The following is a 20,903-nucleotide window of genomic DNA, read 5'->3' on the forward strand; positions in this document are numbered from 1 at the left end:
TGTTTTGTTTGTTTTTTTCCTGATTGCTATGCTCATGTTAGTTTATATCTGTATTGTGTTATTGTGTTTATATTTATAGAAAGAGGGTTGGGCCAGGCCTGGTGGCTCACACCTGTAATTCCAGCACTTTGGGAGGTAGAGGCAGAAGCATAGCTTGAGCAGGTGTTCAAGACCAGCCTGGGAGACATAGCAAGACCCTGTCTCTACAGAAATTTTAAAAATTAGCTGGGTGTGGTGGCATTCGCCTGTGGTCTCAGCTACTTGAGAGGCTGAGAGTGGAGGATCATTAGAACCCAGGAGCTCAAGACCACAGTGAGCGAGACCCTGTTTCCAAAAAAAAAGAAAGAGGGTTGGTTTGAGAGGTCAGTAGGTATATATAAAATTATAGCTGTTTTTATTAAGTATATATAAAATTAATTTAGAGTTGATAATATCCGTTGCTGCTTTCTCTATTACTAGAAAGTTGGGAGAAGAATCAAACAGTGCAGTTTTGATTTTTCTTTCTGTTTTTTCTTAGCAATTGAAAGCATGTAGTGAAGAACAAGAAGACAGAGAATGTTTGAACCAAGCTATTACTGCTCTCATGAATCTCCAAGGTAGCATGGACCGAATTTACAAGCAGCATTCACCTAGACGCCGACCTGGGTAATTCCAAAGTGTTGAAAATGTGAATGCCTCTGCTTACTTCGCTGTCTCTGATGCCTGGTTTTCTAAAGAAGTGTGATTTTTTGTGATAGTTACATTCTTGAAAGTTGTGCTTGTCATGCTTTTATATACTTTTATCTTGGTCATTTACTCTTTTTACTCTTTTTTCCTTTTCCTTTCCTTTTTTTTTTTTTTTTTTTTTTTTGAGAAGGAGTCTCTATTGCCCAGGCTGGAGTTCAGTGGTATAATCTCAGCTCACTGCAACCTTCACCTCCTGGGTTCAAGTGATTCTACTGCCTCCACCTCCCAAGTAGCTGGGACTACAGGAGCCCGCCACCATGCCCAGCTAATTTTTGTATTTTTAGTAGAGATGGGGTTTTACCATGTTGGCCAGGCTGGTCTTGAACTCCTGACCTCAAATGATCTACCTACCTCAGCCTCCCAAAGTGCTGGGATTACAGGTGTAAGCCACCGTGCCCAACCTTTTTTTCTTGTTTCTAAGAGACAGGGTCTCACTCTGTTGCCCAGGCTGGAGAGCAGTGATGTGATCTCAGCTCACAGCAGCCTCAATCTCTTGGGCTCAAGTGGTCCTCCTGCCTCAACCCTCTGGAGTAGCTGGGACTGACATAGCTGGGTGGCACATGCCACCACACCTGCCTAATTCTTGTATTTTTTGTTGAAACAGGGTTTTGCTATGTTGCCCAGGCTGGTCTTGAACTCCTGGGCTCAGGTGATCTGCCTGCTTTGGCCTCCCAAAGTGTTGGGATTGCAGGTCTGAGCCACTGCACCTGGCCAACCCAGCCTAGTCTTAAGCCACTGCTGGGCGCAGTGGCTCACGCCTGTAATCCCAGCGTTTTTGGGAGTCCTAGGTGGTCAGATCGCCTGAGGTCAGGAATTCGAGACCAGCCTGGCCAACATGGTGAAACCCCGTCTCTACTAAAAACACAAAAATTAGCCAGGTATGGTGGCAGGCACCTGTAATCCCAGCTACTCAGGAGGCTGAGGCAGGAGAATCACTTAAACCCGGGAGGCAGAGGTTGCAGTGAGCCAAGATCATGCCATTGCACTCCAGCCTGGGGACAGGAGCAAGACTTCGTCTCAAAAAAATAAAAAATAAAAAGATTAGCACTGTTATATTATTAGGATAGACTTAATAAATGTTTAAAAGTATAATCTATGAAAGAAATTTAGGATTTTTTGTAATTTTAGTTCTTATAGAGCCAGTAGTACTTCTCTTTCATAATAATGAAATTGAGGGATGTATTATTTAGTGGCAAAGTTAGAACTAAATGCTGTGTGTAAAAGCTACTGATTGGTTATTTAATATTTTTCTCACATGATTTGAGATGGTTTATGCTTGAAACCATTTGGGTTGCCTAGCTATTGAATAAGCTCTATTGTTTGTTTGTTTTTTTTAGAGATCCTGTTTGCCCTTTTTATAGTCACCAATTAAGAAGCAAACACCTGGCTATCAAAAAAATGAATGAAATTCAGAAAAATATCGATGGATGGGAAGGCAAAGATATTGGACAGTGTTGTAATGAATTCATTATGGAGGGACCATTGACAAGAATCGGTGCCAAACATGAACGGCATATTTTTCTGTTTGATGGCTTAATGATCAGTTGTAAACCTAATCATGGCCAGACTCGGCTTCCAGGTTACAGTAGTGCAGAATACAGGTTAAAAGAAAAATTTGTCATGAGGAAAATACAAATTTGTGATAAAGAAGATACTTGTGAGTGCAAGCATGCTTTTGAATTAGTATCCAAAGATGAGAACAGCGTAGTATTTGCTGCTAAGTCTGCTGAAGAAAAAAACAACTGGATGGCAGCCCTTATTTCTCTTCATTATCGTAGTACTCTAGATCGAATGTTAGATTCAGTATTACTGAAAGAAGAAAATGAGCAACCACTGAGATTACCAAGTCCTGAAGTATATCGTTTTGTAGTAAAAGACTCTGAGGAAAACATTGTTTTTGAAGACAACTTGCAAAGTAGAAGTGGCATCCCCATTATTAAAGGAGGAACTGTAGTGAAGTTAATTGAAAGGTTAACATATCATATGTATGCAGGTATGTGAAACTCATTACACCTGCTGACCTAGGGCCTGGGACCCAAAAGCTTTTTAAGGATGCTCAAAAATATTTGAGGCTTGGAGAAAAAACGGATTGCCTCCAAAATACAAAAATACTGCAAAAACAAAAAGAATAAATAAGAGAAGGAATTAAATGTGTAAAAATGTAATATTGTTAACTTCATTAATTATTGAATATTCATAAAATATATGTATTTATGAATTTCGAATTTGAAAACAATTCTCGTTTATTAAGAATATACCATAGTATATTCTCTATGTCAGTATTTCTCTGTATATGGCAGGGATACTATGGTATCCTGCCAGTACCATGATTGTCAGGAAGAGCCACAATCTGAGGAGCCAAAGTAAAAAGAAAAAGGGAGGAAGGCCTCCAAATATGGTACTTTGAGTTAATTAAACTGAATACATTAAACATGAAACCTGTTTTATGCTCTGCCTTTTCAGATCCCAATTTTGTTCGTACTTTTCTTACCACATATCGTTCATTTTGTAAACCACAGGAATTGCTGAGCTTACTGATTGAACGGTAAGAAAAATATGTATTTCACTTATATTGACATTTTGTGAAAAATTAACTGTATTTTGTAAAGTGCCTAGTACCTAATAAATACTCAAGTAATTATTGAACATATTTTATTTGGCATTAAATCGGCAGTATTACTATTCTCTTCAAATAAGAGTACTCCCCAAAATCTGTTTATAACACAGATCTTTTCAGCTCTTAGAAATATTTCAAGTGGTGGGCCGGGCGCGGTGGTTCAAGCCTGTAATCCCAGCACTTTGGGAGGCCGAGACGGGTGGATCACGAGGTCAGGAGATCGAGACCATCCTGGCTAACACGGTGAAACCCCATCTCTACTAAAAAATGCAAAAAAAACTAGCCGGGCAAGGTGGCGGGGCATCTGTAGTCCCAGCTACTCAGGAGGCTGAGGCAGGAGAATGGCGTAAACCCAGGAGGCGGAGCTTGCAGTGAGCTGAGATCCGGCCACTGCACTCCAGCCTGGGTGACAGAGCGAGACTCCGTCTCCAAAAAAAAAAAAAAAAAAATTTCAAGTGGTAATCAGAAAGACTACTTTGGAGGATGAAAGCACTAGATTTTAATGAATATTGTTCTGTGTAATAAAATGATACTTTCTTAAAAGAGACTTTTCTACTTACCACTTTTTTTTTTTTTACTGTAGACTACTTTGCCAAATACTTTCCACTTTTAAAACAAACTTGTTATGAAAACTTTCAAAACATATACAAGAGCAGATAGAAGAATATAATAAACCCATTTATCCATCAGCCACCTTCAGTAATTATCAACTCATTGTTTCATCGGTTTCCCTACAAATTTAAACACCCCACCCCATGATTGTTTTGAAGTAGATCCTAGACAACATAATTCATCTATAAATATTTTTCTATGTATCTCTAGAAAATATAGACTCTTATTTTTTTTAAATCAGATATCATTATTAAACCTAAAAAATCAGCAATTCCTTTATTATGATTAACTTTTAAAAATCAGTGTTGGGTTGAATTTTTTTTATTTGTTTTATAGTATACTTTTTTAAATGTTTTATAGTTTAAAATGTAGAATCTGAACTCCAAAATGATTTTTTGTTTTACATTTTAAAACTTACTAAAACTTATTACTTATACCAAAGCTTATCAACTGTATTATCAAGATATAATTCTAGATCTCTATCACTATGTTGTTTTATGAAACTAAATTTACCAGACTGAATCAGTGTAATGTGCTATAAAGATCTACTTAGTTCTGTTTCCATGTCCAGAAAAAGAAAGCACACTTGTTAGACTTATAGTTTAGCTGTATTTCCTATGTTTTGAGCAATTTTTTTAATTTTTATCTTATCCACTTAGGTAAATTATTTAAATATTGTTAAATATTCAGTTTTGGCCCTCTCTTTGAATTTGTACTCATTTAAAGAAATTTATGGCTGGGCGCGGTGGCTCACGCCTGTAATCCCAGCACTTTGGGAGGCCGAGGCGGGTGGATCACGAGGTCAGGAGTTCAACACCAGCCTGGCCAAGTTGGTGAAACTCCGTCTCTACTAAAAATACAAAAATTAGCCGGGCGTGGTGGCACGTGCCTGTAATCCCTGCTACTCAGGAGGCTGAGGCAGAGAATTGCTTGACCCCGGGAGGCGGAGCTTCCAGTGAGCCGAGATCGTGCCATTGCACTCCAGCCTGGGCGACAGAGCGAGACTCCATCTCAAAAAAAAAAAAAAAAAAAATTTATTAGCCTACTTTCATTTTAATAATATAAATATTAAAGACAGATTAAGTAAGCCATTTCTATCATGTTCTTTAAATTGCTTATGAATTCTTTCCTTGGCTCTTTCCACTGGACCTTTTCTGTATTGATCAGTGCTAAAAAGCAAAACTTTAGTTTTTATGAAAGTAAGAATACAAAACCTTAGTTTTGTATAGCCAAAGGACAGTTTTTTGTAGTATACCATACCTTAAGGGAAGTTTAACAGTAATCCACTTTTCATGGAAGTGGTAGGAAAGAAGGTTGCTTGGTCACAATGTTTTCCTCCTTGTATTTTTATTGTGTATGAACAGATTTTTCTCCTTTTGCTTTTCTTCTTAGGTTTGAAATCCCAGAGCCAGAACCTACTGACGCAGACAAACTGGCAATAGAGAAAGGCGAGCAGCCAATCAGTGCAGACCTTAAAAGATTTCGCAAGGAATACGTCCAACCAGTACAACTTAGGTTTGGTTTGAATATTTTATATATATGTATACATATTTTATGTGTCAGTTTTCAATATATAGTTAACACAAAAGTTCTCAGCTTTTAATTCAAATATAGGTAATATTTTTAATTTCACAACAGTTAAGTAAAACTAAAAAAGTTCTTTCTCAGTGAAGGTATTCTTAAATACCCTGAAGAAATTCAACCATTGAAATATCCTGTATTTGCATCACATATCTCTGGCATGTGATATGTTATGCTTACGTAGCAGGATACCTATTTGTTATAGTAAGTAAAAATTATAAAATTTCATATGAGCTTGCCTGCTGTCAACCTTTTTTCACACTTTTTTCCTTCATTTCCCTTTGCGATCATATAGTAATCCTGGCTTTTTTACAATTTATAATATTTGTGGAAGTGTGGAAGTTCTAGCCGTTTTCCCACTTTTCTCTCACAAAATATATAGACATTTGTTTAAGAAACCATTGCAATAATTTCTAAAAATGTATTTGATTATAGAAGCTTCCAGTTAATAAATACTACTATGTGCCAGGGATTACCCTAAATGTTTTATCTTTTTAATCTCATTCTTACAACATGATTACTATTCCTACTTTATATATAAGGAAATTGAAACCTAGCAAGATGAAGTAATTTGAGCTAAGTTATATGAAGAGAGTGGCAGGACTCATGTCTGATTTTCTTAGTCTGTGTGTGTGTGTGTGTATGTGTGTGTGTGTGTGTTTACCACTAAGCATTGAAAATTGCTAATCCTTAGAACTAATCCTTTGATTAGCCCTCTTTACAGTCCAAGTAACCAAAGTATTATATACCCCCTTCCATTGGAAACCAAGTTATCTTATTAATTATATATAATCTAAATTTTTTCTCTGTAAATTTCAAGTGTCCTTGTTTACTGTTGACCAATAAATTGTAATTTTGGAACTGAGTATATTAGTTATTTATTTCCCAGGATAATTGCCACAAATAAATGCAGTTTTAGAAGAATGATAGTGCTCCCAGCTATATGTCTTTCACTAAAACTTTTAACATGTCATTCTTTGTATAAGAAGATGAGATTATTTATGTATCAGCAATAAATAAGTAATTAGTTTTTTCTGCTAGCTGTGATGCATTTGTACTTATCTACACTCACATGAAATCCCTTGATATGAGACATACATTTATGAGGTTGCTATTGGGTGGGGTAGAGGTGGGAGTATGATATTTGATTCTCAGTCATATAAGCTCTTTAAGTATGTATTTCTAAGCATTTGCTGTATTCTCAGTCCTGTACTTATAACTATGCTAAGTACAAAAATAACACAGACTGTCATGATATTATGGCTTTATTGGGGACTTTACTGGGGGAAAAAGGCACATGAAACAGTTATGTATTGTTCTACTTTGAGTGTTTAAGTGACTTAGAAAAAATACAACCCTATAAAATTTCAGGAATAGCAAAGATTAGACCAGAGTAACTAGGGAAGGCATCTTGGAGAAGGTAAAATCTGAGATTGCCCCTAAAGGATGTATAGGCTTTAGATAGGTAGAAAGGTGATTGTAGGTATTCAGGGTCATGGGAAATAGTATGAAGAAAGGTAAGAAGGCAGAAATAAGAATGGTGTGCTGAGGACACAGGTAAGGACATTGACCTGAGAGGAATGTAAGCATTGAATGCAAGAAGTAGTAGATGAGATTACCTATATGGAATTGGATGGAGTTGAAAACTCTGAAATCCAGGCCAAGTTATTAAACCTGTTATATAAATATTGAAAGATTTCTAGTAAAATGGATGGTAGTAATTTTTCTAACATTTTATTATGAAAAATTTTAACATACAGCAAAATTGAGAATTTTAAAATGAACACCCTAAACCCTCCACCTAGATATGTATTCATCTATTCATAGCTATTCATGTATCTGTTCATTTATCATTCATCTATCAGTTCATTCATTACTTTTATATGAATTTTGAAGTACACTCCTTAAATACTTCAACTTGTGTGTCATTAACAGTTCAGTGTTTGTTTTTCTTTTGTTCTAAAATGTGCATTTAATGAAATACATTTTTCCTTGCTTCCACTGAAGACAGAAGGTACACACATCTTAAGTGTACTTCTGTTGAGTTTTAACACATGCATCTCTATAATCCAAACACCTTTCACGATATTGAATGTTACTACACCCCAGAAAGTTCCCTTACGTTCCGTCTCATCAGTTTTGTTCCCACGCCCAAAGGCAGTGTTCCAATTTCTCCCTCCATAGATTAGTTTTACCTGCTTTAGAGTCTTACATAAATGCATTCTTACAAACTCAATGTTGTGTCTTCTTTCACTTAATATGCTTTTGAGTTTCATCCATGGTTTTGCTTGTATATCAATGGTTTATTTTATTACGAGGTTGTGTTTTATTATATGAATATACCAGTTTATTAATTTTCCCACTGAAAGATACATGGGCTTTTTCTCGTTTTTTATTATTATGAATAAAGCCGCTGTGAACTTTATCTTACCAGTCTTACTGTGAATATTTTTCACTTTTCTTGGATAAATAACTCAGAGTGGAGTGGCTGGGTCATAAGATATGTGTGTGTTTAGGTTTGAAAGAAACTGCCAAAACTTCCCAAACATTCTCACCAACAATGTTCTAGTTGCTTCATATTCTCATCAATGTTTAGTAATGTCAGTCTTTGTGCCTTACCCATACTGTTGGGTGTAGCGGTATTTCATTCATACTTATTTTGTGGAGAATCTGTTCAAGTCCTCTGTCTAATTTTTATTGAGATACTTGTCTTTTTATTACTGAGTTGTAGGAGTAAATTGGGTAGGACTGAACGCCAGTCCTTTGTCAGATAAACATTTTACAAATATTTTCTCTCCATGGCTTGCCTACTAGTTTCCTTCTTTTCTTCCTTTTTTCCTTCCCTTTCTCTTTCCCTTTCCCTTCTTCCTCCTCCATTTTCCTCCTCTTCCCTCTCCCCTTGTCTTTCCTTTCCTTTCCATTGGCAAGGTTGATTAAATCTCTCTTTGTTATAGGTAATCATATTTGTGATACTGTAAAACAAAACAGTTCTTCTATTTTTTTCTTTTGAAATGAAATAAGAGACTGTAGGTTTATGTGTAGATTACATAGAAATTTGATGATAGGCTGGGCATGGTAGCTCATGCCTATAATCCCAGCACTTTGGGAGGCCGAGATGGGCAGATCATCTGAGGTCAGGAGTTCGAGACCAGCCTGGTCAACATGGTGAAACCTTATCTCTACTAAGAATACAAAAGTTAGCTCAGCATGGTGGCGGGCACCTGTAATCCCAGCTACTTGGGAGGCTGAGGCAGGAGAATCACTTGAACCCCCGGAAGTTGGAGGTTGCGGTGAGCCAAGATCGCACCATTGCACTCCAGCCTGGGCAATAAGAACAAAACTCCGTCTCAAAAAAAAAGAAAGAAATTTGATGATAGTACTTGAATTTAAAACCAGATATAGTGCATGTTTGTTGGTTTTCCATTTTAAGCATCTTAGTTGGTTTTCCATTTGATATGAAAAAATATCAAAATTTAAATCTTAAAGGTGCTTTTTATGAACTTACAATAGCTTTTGTAATATAAAGCATAAGTTTTCTACATATGAATAAAGAAAAGGTACTTTAACATAAATGGGAAGTACAGAAACCACTATTTTTATGCTTATAAATATGTTAAAAGTATACGTTTTATTAATAAATAATACACAGTTTGGAGACCTACTCTCCTCTTGTCGTTGAAGCACTTAAGGTATTAATTAAATACAAATTAGAGAGTCTTTGAGTATTATGTTGACTCTTGTATATAAAGCTATCATCATGGCATTAGAGAAGGAAGAAGTGTAATTGAACACTTATGTTTCACTAAAATGTGTTTCTTTCCATTTTATCAGGATCTTAAATGTATTTCGGCATTGGGTTGAACATCATTTTTATGACTTTGAAAGAGATTTGGAATTGCTTGAAAGACTAGAATCCTTCATTTCAAGTGTAAGAGGTATATTATTTAAAGGTTTGATTGAATCTTATATTGCACATGAGTTTATGTTCAAATCTGTGTGACTTTAAGAAACTAAAACATTTCTCCTTTTTTTTTTTTTTTTTTTTGAAACAACTTTGCTTTGTTGTCCAGGCTGGAGTGCAGCGGTGCCATCTCAGCTCACTGCAACCTCCGCCTCCCAGATTCAAGTGATCCTATTGCCTCAGCCTCCCAAGTAGCTGGGAGTACAGGCACATGCCATCACGCCTGGCTAATTTTTGTATTTTCAGTAGAGATGGTATTTCACCATGTTGGCCAGGCTGGTCTCGATCTCCTGACCTCAGGTGATCCACCTGCCTCAGCTACCCAAAGCGCTGGGATTACAGGCATGAGCCACCATGCCTGGCCAGCATTTTTCATTTTGAAAAAGCTGAAATAAAATTTGGAATGTTTTTTATAGATGGCAAGAAGCTCATATATGTTTAGAATCATCTGAGGTCTCAGAACTTTGCCTTTTCAAGTTTTTGAGGAGAATATTTCTTTTAAAGAAGTCAAAAGTCCTCTTTAATAAATTTAAGCTATTTAATTTTATCTCATTGCAAGGTTGCCATTTCTTCAACTGAATAAAATATGTGTAATTTTATGTTTTCTTTCTTTAATCTTTTTCTTTAATTTTAATGATTAACAGCTTTCTTATAATATTTACGTCTTCTGAAATGTTTTTGGTGTATTTCTGAAATCTGAAAGAGAGGAGTTTTCTACTTTAAGTTTCAGAATCATAGCCCAAGAAATGAAATCCTAGGCCATGAACATTTAAACAAATGTGTCATCAAATGTATATTACTGAATCAAGAACACTTATGTTTTATTTGACATTATAGGGCATTACAAATACTATAACAAGTGTAACTTATTTCGTGTTCTACTTGTTCTTTAAGGGGAATATTATTTAAGGTTAAGAATGTTATTCCTTTGTTTCTAATTTGAGATGTTTATGATACATTTTAATGTGTGCCTTAAAATTTTCATAATACTACATTTTCAAATTGTATTCTAGGCCAGTGCAATGGCTCACACCTAGAATATCCCAGCACTCTGGGAGGCAGAGGTGGGCTGATTGCTTGAGCCCAGGAGTTTGAGACCAGTCTGGGCAAAATGGCAAAACCCAGTCTCTACAAAAAATACAAAAAATAGCCAAGCATGGTGGCATGCGCCTGTAGTCCCAGCTACTCAGGAGGCTGAGGTGAAGCGATCACTTAAGCCCAGAGCTCGAGGCTGCAGTGACCTGAAATTGCGCCACTGCACACAAGCCTGGGCAGAGTCAGACCCTGTCTCAAAACAAACAAAAAACGAAAATTTATATTCTAAGTGAGAACACTGGATTAGACACAATCTAAGAAGCTTCTAAAATACACACACACACTAGAATAAATTAAGTAAATGGTTATGTTAATGTCCAAAGTTGTTTCCTATACTAGTTAGACTTCAGAATAACCAAATCGTTCATGAGGAAAAGTTTATTTTTGTGGAAGTATTTCAACTAGTAAGTGAAGAAGGAATGGTAGAATATCACATTTCTCAGTTCCTAGTAAAATAATAAACCCAGGGAATTGTCATGAGTGGATGGGTGACATCGCAAAAAGGTAACTAGATATGCCTCCTGTTAGAAGTATTCTTGGCAAGTATTTGTGTCATAAAATTAATCCTGAATCAGACCAAGTCACTATATCTCACTTTACAGAAAATATAGAGGACAGAAAAACATGGCAAATGACAATTTCTTCCACAAAGTGCAAGCAAAAATATGCAATAAAGCAGTAACCTGTAGATTAAAGGAGACTTGAGACACATTGACTCAATGCAATACGTGCCTTCTTGTTCAGATCCCTTTTCAGACTAACTATAAGAAAATATGGCCGGGTGCAGTGGCTCATGCCTGTAATCCCAACACTTTGGGAGGCCAAGGCAGGCAGATCACTTGAGTCCAGGAGTTCAAAACCAGCTTGGGCAACATGGAAAAACGCCGTCTCTACTAAAAATACAAAAATTAGGCCGGGCGCGGTGGCTCATGCCTGTAATCCCATTACTTTGGGAGGCCGAGGCGGGCGGATCACAAGGTCAGGAGTTCGAGACCAGCCTGGCCAACATGGTGAAACCCCATCTGTACTAAAAATACAACAAAATTAGCTGAGTGTGGTAGCGTGTGCCTGTAATCCCAGCTACTCAGGAGGCTGAGGCAAGAGAATTGCTGGAACCCGGGAGGCAGAGGTTGCAGTGAGCTGAGATCACGCCTTTGCACTCCAGCCTGGGTGACAGAGTGGGACTCCATCTCAAAAAAAAAACAAACCAAAAAAAACCAAAAATTGGCCAGGTGTGGTGGTATGTGCAGTCCCAGCTACTCGGGAGGCTGAGGTGGGAGGATCGCTTGAGCCTGCAACATGGAAGTTGCAGTAAGCTGAGATTGCACCACTGCACTCCAACCTGGGCCACAGAGCAAGGCCCTGTCTCAAAAAAAAAAAGAAAAAGGAAAATAATCAGAGAAATGTGAACAGTGACAAAATTCTTGAAGACAACAATGTATTAAGAAGTTGTCAGTTTTATGTGTGATAATGGTGTTGTGGTTATTACTTTAAAGAGTGTTTTAAAGATGCTTAAATATGAATGAAATATGATGTCTTGGATTTGTTTCAGAATAACATATGTTCTGTCATATTTAGGGTTAGATAAAATAAAAATTGGCCGTGTATTGGTAATTGTTGAGGCTGGGCGAAAGTTAAGGATTAAATGAAGATTTGTAGTCATGTGTGTCAAGTAAAAGACATTTTTGTTTATGTGTTCTTTTTCCAGGGAAAGCTATGAAGAAATGGGTAGAGTCAATCGCTAAGATCATCAAGAGGAAGAAGCAAGCTCAGGCAAACGGAATAAGCCATAATATTACCTTTGAAAGTCCACCTCCAGCAATTGAATGGCATATCAGCAAACCAGGACAGTTTGAAACATTTGATCTCATGACACTTCATCCAATAGAAATTGCACGTCAGCTGACACTTTTGGAGTCTGATCTCTACAGGTAGACAATTAATGTTAATTTCTTGCTTTATTTTTAAGAACCTTGAACATTACGTATTTTCAAAACATTTTGCACATTATTCATGAGTGCTTAAAAATACCTCATCTACTCTCATGGGCTTAGAGGAAAGGTCATAGCACAGTTTTTAACTAGTCTGCCCTGCAAGTAAAAGTCTTATATCACTATTTAGGCCTAGACTGGGGACTAGCAATCCATCACAAGAGGAATGGCAGGAAGAAGATTTTCAAGTCTACCACCTGTCTCCAGCTCCTAATACTTTCTCACCTTGGTTTAGTTTGAGGTCAGTCAGTCAAGTCAGTTAGTATGGATGCTAGGCCCTTAGCAGCTAAATGAATAGAATATTGTGTGAGATGGGTTTTCTTTTCTCATTTACATCTCAGGCTCTTGCGAAGGGTACAGGCCTTGCATGTAACAGCTCTCTGTCAAAAAATGTCACTACTATTATTCCATCAAAAACTTTTCTACACCAACCTGTTTTCCCCTCCTCCAAATCCTTCCCAGCCACTAATACCTGCAGTTCTACTCTCTACTTCCATAAGTTCGTAATTTTTTTAGTTTTCATATATGAATGGGAACATGTTATATTTTTGTTTCTGTGCCTGATTTATTTTGCTTAACATAAGGTCCTCCAGGCTCATCCATGTCGCCTTGAATGATGGGCTTTCATTCTTTTTTTATGGCCGAATAGTGTTCCATTGTGTATATATACCACATTTTCTTTATTCATTAATCTGTTATTGGACATTTAGGTTGATTCCGTATCACAATTGTGAGTAGTATAGGAGCCCCCTTTTAAAATATAAATATGCTTGGCTGGGCATGATGGCTCATGCCTATAACCCCGGCACTTTAAGGGGCTGAGGTGGGCAGATCACTTGAGACCAGGAGTTCAAGACGAGCCTGAGCAACATGGCAAACTCCGTCATACAAAAACTGCAAAAAATAGCCAGGCATGGCAGCTCGGGCCTGTAGTCCCAGTTGCCCAGGAGCCTGAGGTGGGAAGGTCACTTGAGGTCGAGGCTGCAGTGAGCCAAGATCGTGCCACCGCACTCCAGCTTGAATGACAGAGTGAGACCCTATCTCAAAAATAAAATAAAAATATTCTCAAGGAATTAAGCAGCCAATTTTTAAATAAAGATTACACAGGGAAAAGCAAGACTATATAAAATTTAGTGATAATAGGTAATATAGTAAGGTACCTTTACTATATTATGTTTACTTTATGTTCTTTAGAATTTGCTTAGTTTGCACTGGCTATGCCATTCAGAACCAGACTTGACTCAAAATGTTATGTTATATTTTAAGTAATTTGGAATCCAGGTAGCTTTGTTTATGTTGTGGGATTTGTGGTAGGTAGAAATGAAGGTACTTATTACTTGAGGTAAAAAAAAAAAGCAAATAGTACTGCATTATGTTTTTTCTCACAATGTAATTGTTTTACATGAATGGACATCAGAAAAAAAGCACATCACTTTATGTGGACTTACTTTCAGGACATAGAAAAATACCCAATATTGACATCATTTGTAAACTAAATTCCTTTTTTTTGAGGGGGGGATGGAGTCTTGCTCTGTCACCCAGGCTGGAGTGCAGTTGCGCAATCTCGGCTCACTGCAACCTCTGCCTCCCAAGTTCAAGTGATTCTCCTGCCTCAACCTCCCGAGTAGCTGGGATTACAGGTGTGTGCCACCATGCCTGGCTAATTTTTTGTATTTTTAGTAGAGATGGGGTTTCACCATGTTGGCCAGGGTGGTCATGAATTCCTGACCTCCAGTGATCCACCTGTCCCAGCCTCCCAAAGTGCTGGGATTACAGGCATGAGCCACCGCACCCAGTCTTGTAAACTGAATTTCTGATGAAATAATAGAGCCACTTTAAGAAAACATTTCAGAAACTGTTAGCAAGTACTTATTTGTACACAAATCTACTGATGAAAAAATGTTTTTTTAATGAGTAACCAAGTCTGTAGGCCATTGATGGCAATGCCACCGGTCAGTTAAAAAAAAAAATAGTGATAGGGTCTCACTGTATTGCCCAGGCTGGCCTTAAACTCCTGGCCTCAGGCAATCCTCCTGCCTTGGCCTCCCAGATGCTGGGATTATAGGCGTGAGCCACTGTACTTGGCCAATTTTTAAATTATGTAATTCTGATTCACTGTATACAATGATTTAATCTGCTCTTCTGTCTGAATTTTAATTAAATACTCAGGCATTCAAAAAATATAGGAAATAATATAATTAATATTCATGAACAACAAAAACATTTTAGATAAAATTGAAATCCTTTGTATAATTCTCCCCAATCTTATTGCTCTCTTTCCCCTAAGAAATCACCACCACCCTGAATTTGATGTTTACTATTTCTCTTTATGTTTTTATAATTTATATACATACACAGAGATTCATAAACAATATATAGCATTGTTGTATACTTTTTTTTTTTTTTTAAGAAACAGGGTCTCACTCTGTTGCCCAGGCTGGAGTGCAGGGGCACAATCATAGCTCACTGTAGCCTTGAACTCCTGGGCTCAAGCAATTTTCCTCAGCCTCTCAAGTAGCTAGTAACTACAGACATGCACCACCATACCTGGCTAATTTTTTTAAAAAAATTTCATAGAGATGAGGTCTTGCTGTGTTGCCCAGGATGGTCTTGACCTTGGCCTTAAGTTGTCCTCCCACCTCAACCTCCCAAAATGCCAAGATTTCAGGTGTGAGCTATAGTGCCCAACTGGTTTTTTATTGTTGTTGTTTGTTTAAGATGGGGTCTCACTCTGTCACACAGGCTGGGGTGCAGTGGCATGATCATAGCTCACTGCAGCCCCAAACTCTAGGCTCAAGCAGTCTTCCCACCTCAGTCTCTCAGTAGTAGAAACTACAGGGAGGAACTACTGTGCCTGGTTTTTTTATTTAATTTTTTTGAGATAGGATCTCATTATGGTTGCCCAGGATAGTCTCAAACTCCTTGCCTCAAGCAATCCTCCCACCTCATCCTCCCAAGTAGCTGGGATGTTAGGTGCACACCACTGCACCTCAGCTTGTTTCACACATTTTTTAAACTGCATATACTTACATGTCATTCTGCAACATGCTGTTTACTTAAATTGTTTTTGGCATTTGTTCAAGTGAATGAATATAGTTCTAGTTAGCTTAATAGATGCTGTGTAGTGTTCCATTATATTTATACTCCACAATTTATCCAGTCTTTGGATGATGAGCCTCTATTCACTCTTGCAAATAATGCTTCACTAACATTCTTGTAAACATTTTCTTATAACTTTGTTTTTTGTTTGTTTGTTTTGAGACCAAGTCTCACTCTATTGCCCAGGCTGGAGTGCAGTGGCATGATCTCGGCTCACTGCAACCTCTGCTTCCTAGGTTCAAGCGATGCTCCTGCCTCAGCCTCCTAAGTAGCTGGGACTACAGGCACGCACTACTACGCCCAGCTAATTTTTTTGTATTTTCAGTAGAGACGGGGTTTCGCCTTGTTGGCCAGGCTGTTCTTAAACTCCTGACCCCAAGTGATGCATCCGCCTCAGCCTCCCAAAGTGCTGGGATTACAGGCATGAGCTGCTGCACCTGGCTCTTACAAATTTGTGTCGGAGTTTATCTAGGATATATGCATACTTAAGAGTCGAATTGCTGAGTCATCCAGTATGTATCTCTTCAGTACTATGAGATCTTGCCAAATTGTTTTACAAAGCGGTTGTATCAATTTTTACTTCCGTATTGGTGTTCCTGTTTCATTATATTTTTACTCATTTGGAATTATCGGACTTTTTTTTCCTTTTTCTTTTCTTTTCTTTTTTTTTTTTTGAGACAGAGCTTTGCTTTCGTTGCCCAGGCTGGAGTGCAATGGTGCGATCTCAGCTCACCGCAACCTGCGTGTCCTGGGTTCAAGCGATTCTCTTGCTTCAGCCTCCCAAGTAGCTGGGATTACAGGCATGCGCCACCATGCCTGGCTAATTTTGTATTTTAGCAGAGACAGGGTTTTTCCATGATGGTCAGGCTGGTCTCAATCTCCTCACCTCAGGTGATCCGCCTGCCTCGGCTTCGCAAAGCTGGGATTACAGGCATGAGCCACTGCACCCGGCCTTGAATTATCAGACTTTTGTTCATCTAATAAGAGTAAAATGGGATTTCATTGTGGTTTTATGTTATTTTCCCAGAGTAAGGGATGAAGTATGTTTTCGTGTTTGTAGCTATTTGGGTCTATTCCTCTCTGAATTACTTGTTCATATATGTGTTCATCTATCTTTTGGGTTAATTGTCTTTTTCTTGTTAAGTTTTAGAAGATCTTTAAGTAATACTAATCCTTTCTAGATTAAATTGCCCTGATTTTTAATTCCATAGGAAAGTTCAACCATCTGAACTTGTAGGAAGTGTGTGGACCAAAGAAGATAAAGAAATAAATTCTCCAAATTTATTAAAAATGATTCGCCATACCACAAATCTCACCCTCTGGTTTGAAAAGTAAGTTTTAATTTACTCTTACAACTTCCTAATAGCCATAATATTAAGTCATATTTAAGCTAAAATTCTGGCTACACATAATTATCTTGTTTTCTAAATGAGGTGAAGAAACTTTTCTAAGCTATGAATTTTTGTTGTTGTTAGATGCATTGTGGAAGCAGAAAATTTTGAAGAACGGGTTGCAGTACTAAGTAGAGTTATAGAAATTCTGCAAGTTTTTCAAGATTTGAATAATTTCAATGGCGTATTGGAGATAGTCAGTGCAGTAAATTCAGTGTCAGTATACAGACTAGACCATACCTTTGAGGTAAGTTTTAGGCTTAACATTTTCATTTTTCTTGGGGATGATAAAATTAGCATAAAAGAAATTTCATCTGTCATCTATCATTTTTATTAAATTATTTATGAATTCATCCTTGCTTCTTAAACACAGTGATATAAATACATTAGCATATATGTTGATATATTAGTTAATATATGAGTGTGATATATGTGAATCCTAGGCTTATATTAGAAAATATATCAGTATTTTATAAAGAATATGAGACTTACACTGCCGTGTAATGTACTTACCTAAATGTAATGAAGTTCCAAGTGGATTTATTCAATGACACATTGATTGATAGTCTCAAATGATGGATTTTAAATATAAAAATACAAATAATGTCCTAATCACCTTTAGATAGTCCATAATAAAATAATATGGGAAGAACTCTTTCAAAAACTTAAATTTGGCCAGGTGTGGTGGCTCACACCTGTAATCCCAGCACTTTAGGAGGCTGAGGCGGGTGGATCACCTGAGCTCAGGAGTTCGAGACCAACCTGGACAACACGGTGAAACCCCGTCTCTACTAAAAATACAAAAATTAACTGGGCATGGTGGTGCACGCCTGTTATCTCAGCTACTCGGGAGGCTGAGACAGGAGAATCGCTTGAACTCAGGAGGCGGAATTTGCAGTGAGCTGAGATTGCACCATTACACTCCAGGCTGGGCTACAGAGTGAGACTCTGTCTCAAAAAAAAACCCAGTATTTTATTTTTTTAACTATAAAATATGTGTTTAACATGTACTATTGAAAATTCAGGCCGGGCGCGGTGGCTCAAGCCTGTAATCCCAGCACTTTGGGAGGCCGAGACGGGCGGATCATGAGGTCAGGAGATCGAGACCATCCTGGCTAACACGGTGAAACCCCGTCTCTGCTAAAAAATACAAAAAACTAGCCGGGTGCGGTGGCGGGCGCCTGTAGTCCCAACTACTCGGGAGGCTGAGGCAGGAGGATGGCGTGAACCTGGGAGGCGGAGCTTGCAGTGAGCTGAGATCCGGCCACTGCACTCCAGCCTGGGCGGCAGAGCCAGACTCTTGTCTCAAAGAAAAAAAAAAAAAAAAAGAAAATTCAGGAGATATAGAAAATAGGGAGATATTTTGCATATATATTTTTAATAACAAAATTGAGATTATATTGTACATAGATTTTTATGGCCTTTTTCTCATAAACAGCTTTCTATTTTTGTATTAGCTTATCTTCAAAAACAAGGTTTTAATGGCTTCATGGTTTTCTATCATGGATAAATCATAATTTATTCCAATGGTAGATTGTGGGACAATTGTTTCTGATTTTTTTCTGTGATAATTTATCATGGAATATTCACATATAGAAGTCTTTGTAAGAGCTTGATTATTTCAAGAAATAATCTAGGGGTGGAAATCCTGGGTCTGAGTATTTGTATACTTTAAGACTTTTAATACTTTTGCCAAGGTGTTTTGTAGCAGGATACGATAAATGCCCCTTGGTATTATGTGCTTTATTAAAAGCTTCTGGCCAGGTGTGGGGGCTCTCACTTGTAATCCCAATACTTTGGGAGGCAGAGACAGGAAGATCACTTGAGCCCAGGAGTTTAAGACCAGTCTAGGCAACATAGGGAGACCCCATCTTTACAAAAAAAAAAAAAAATTAGCCAGACGTGGTAGCGCATGCCTCTGTGGGGGGCAGAAATCGCATTTTTAAATTGTGTCTTAAAAAATAACTAGTGAGGCTCGGCGCAGTGACTTACCTGTAATCCTAGCACTTTGGGAGGCCGAGGCAAGTGGATCACCTGAGGTCAGGCTGGTCTTGAACTCCTGGGCTCAGGTGATCTGCCTGCTTTGGCTTCCCAGAGTGTTGGGATTGCAGGTCTGAGCCACTGTACCTGGCCAACCCAGCCTAGTCTTAAGCCACTGCTGGGCACTGTGGCCCACGCCTGTAATCCAAGCGTTTTTGGGAGTCCGAGGTGGGCAGATCGCCTGAGGTCAGGAATTCGATACCAGCCTGGCTAACATGATGAAATCCCGTCTCTACTAAAACTACAAAAATTAGCCAGGCATGGTGGCATGTGCTTGTTTGTAATCCCAGCTACTCAGGAGGCTGAGGCAGGAGTATCACTTGAGCTTGGCAGGTGGAGGTTGCAGTGAGCAGAGATTGCCCCACTGCACTCCAGCCTGGGCAACAGAGTGAAACTTGTTCTCAAAATAAATAAATTAATAACTAGTGAGGTTGAATATGTATTTATTGGGTACTTTATGATTTGTATATTCATTTCCTCTCTCATTTTGGTGGGAGGGTGTTTGCATTTTGTTTATTTATTTATTTATTTTTATTTTTTATTTTTTTTTTCCCTAAAGAGACAAGGTCTTGTTCTGTCACCCAGGCTGGAGTGCCGGTGGCATGATCATAGCCCACTGCAGTCTCGAAGTCCTGGGCTCAAGGGATCGTCCTGTCCCAGCCTCTTGAGTAGCTGGGATTACAAGCATTGCTCAGCTGCATTTTATTCATTTATCTGAATTTTTCATATATTAAAGATATTAAAACTTAGACTGTACATATTTTCTCATTTCTGTTTGTCTTTTATCTGCTTTTTTAATTTAAAAAATGTATAATGCTTTGACATAAGGAAGTTTTATCATTTTTATTTTGTTGCATGTATCAGTCTCTTCATTTATGGTTTCTTCCTTTGCTTTTGCACCTGGAAAGACTTTTTTTAACTAAAGGATACCAAGTTAGAAACTCAGCCATGTAAATACTGCCTTTGGGAATGTGCGTTTTTACAGTCTTTCTGGAAAGCAGTCTAACAATATATATTAAAATTAAAAATATGCATACTCTTAGGACCCAGAATTGTAAAGAAATAAATGCACCAGAATATAAAGTTATGTGTACAAAGATACAGTTACTGCAGCATTAGTTGTAGTAGCAGAAACAGGAAACAACCTGAATGTCTATCAATAAGAGAATGATTAAATACATCCTGTTATACCTATATTGTAGAATATTGTTCAGCTGTAGAACAAAGTGAATGGGATATATGTGTATTGTGGAAGAACATTTGTGATATTTTAGTGGGGGAAAAGCTTCAGAATGACTATAACATTATTCCATTTTAGTATAACAAAGCAGAGCAAACCCCAAACCTCTAAATGGAATTGGATAAGTATTGAGAATAATGTGGGAGGATACATACTCCTCTTTTAACGTTATTTATTTATTTATTTATTTATTTATTTTTAGTGGCTTGTGATTAGAGGGGAATAGAGGAAAAACTGCTTTATATGTATATTTTTCTGTTTGGATGTTTGCATTTTATTGATTTGTATGAACTTTATAGATTAAAGGTATTAATACTTAGTCAAATATTATGAAATAGGCCGGGTGCAGTGGCTCATGCCTGTAATCCCAACACTTTGGGAGGCTGAAGTGGGTGGATTACATGAGGCCAGGAGTTTGAGACCAGCCTGGCCGACATGATGAAACCCCAACTCTACTAAAAATATAAAAATTACCCAGGCGTGGTGGCATGCACCTGTAATCCCAGCTACTTGGGAGGCTGAGGCAGGAGAATCGCTTGAACCCGGAGGC

General features: G+C 37.8%; 1 protein-coding gene across 5 annotated transcripts in view; it reads left to right on the top strand.

Moving 5' to 3' along the window:
- Positions 1-20,903, top strand: part of LOC105481847 (SOS Ras/Rho guanine nucleotide exchange factor 2) — a 113,427-nt gene that overhangs the window by 68,514 nt on the left and 24,010 nt on the right. For all 5 annotated transcript variants that reach the window (XM_011741644.3, XM_071100200.1, XM_071100199.1 and 2 more), the window contains 8 exons: positions 518-645; positions 2,064-2,719; positions 3,190-3,271; positions 5,348-5,470; positions 9,368-9,471; positions 12,301-12,523; positions 16,894-17,013; positions 17,158-17,320. In XM_011741644.3, coding sequence (XP_011739946.3) covers positions 518-645; positions 2,064-2,719; positions 3,190-3,271; positions 5,348-5,470; positions 9,368-9,471; positions 12,301-12,523; positions 16,894-17,013; positions 17,158-17,320 — 1,599 coding nt within the window. The remainder of the gene's footprint in view (positions 1-517; positions 646-2,063; positions 2,720-3,189; positions 3,272-5,347; positions 5,471-9,367; positions 9,472-12,300; positions 12,524-16,893; positions 17,014-17,157; positions 17,321-20,903) is intronic.

This window comes from Macaca nemestrina, chromosome 7 (genome assembly GCF_043159975.1).
Source record: "Macaca nemestrina isolate mMacNem1 chromosome 7, mMacNem.hap1, whole genome shotgun sequence".
Classification (NCBI taxonomy): Eukaryota; Metazoa; Chordata; class Mammalia; order Primates; family Cercopithecidae; genus Macaca; species Macaca nemestrina.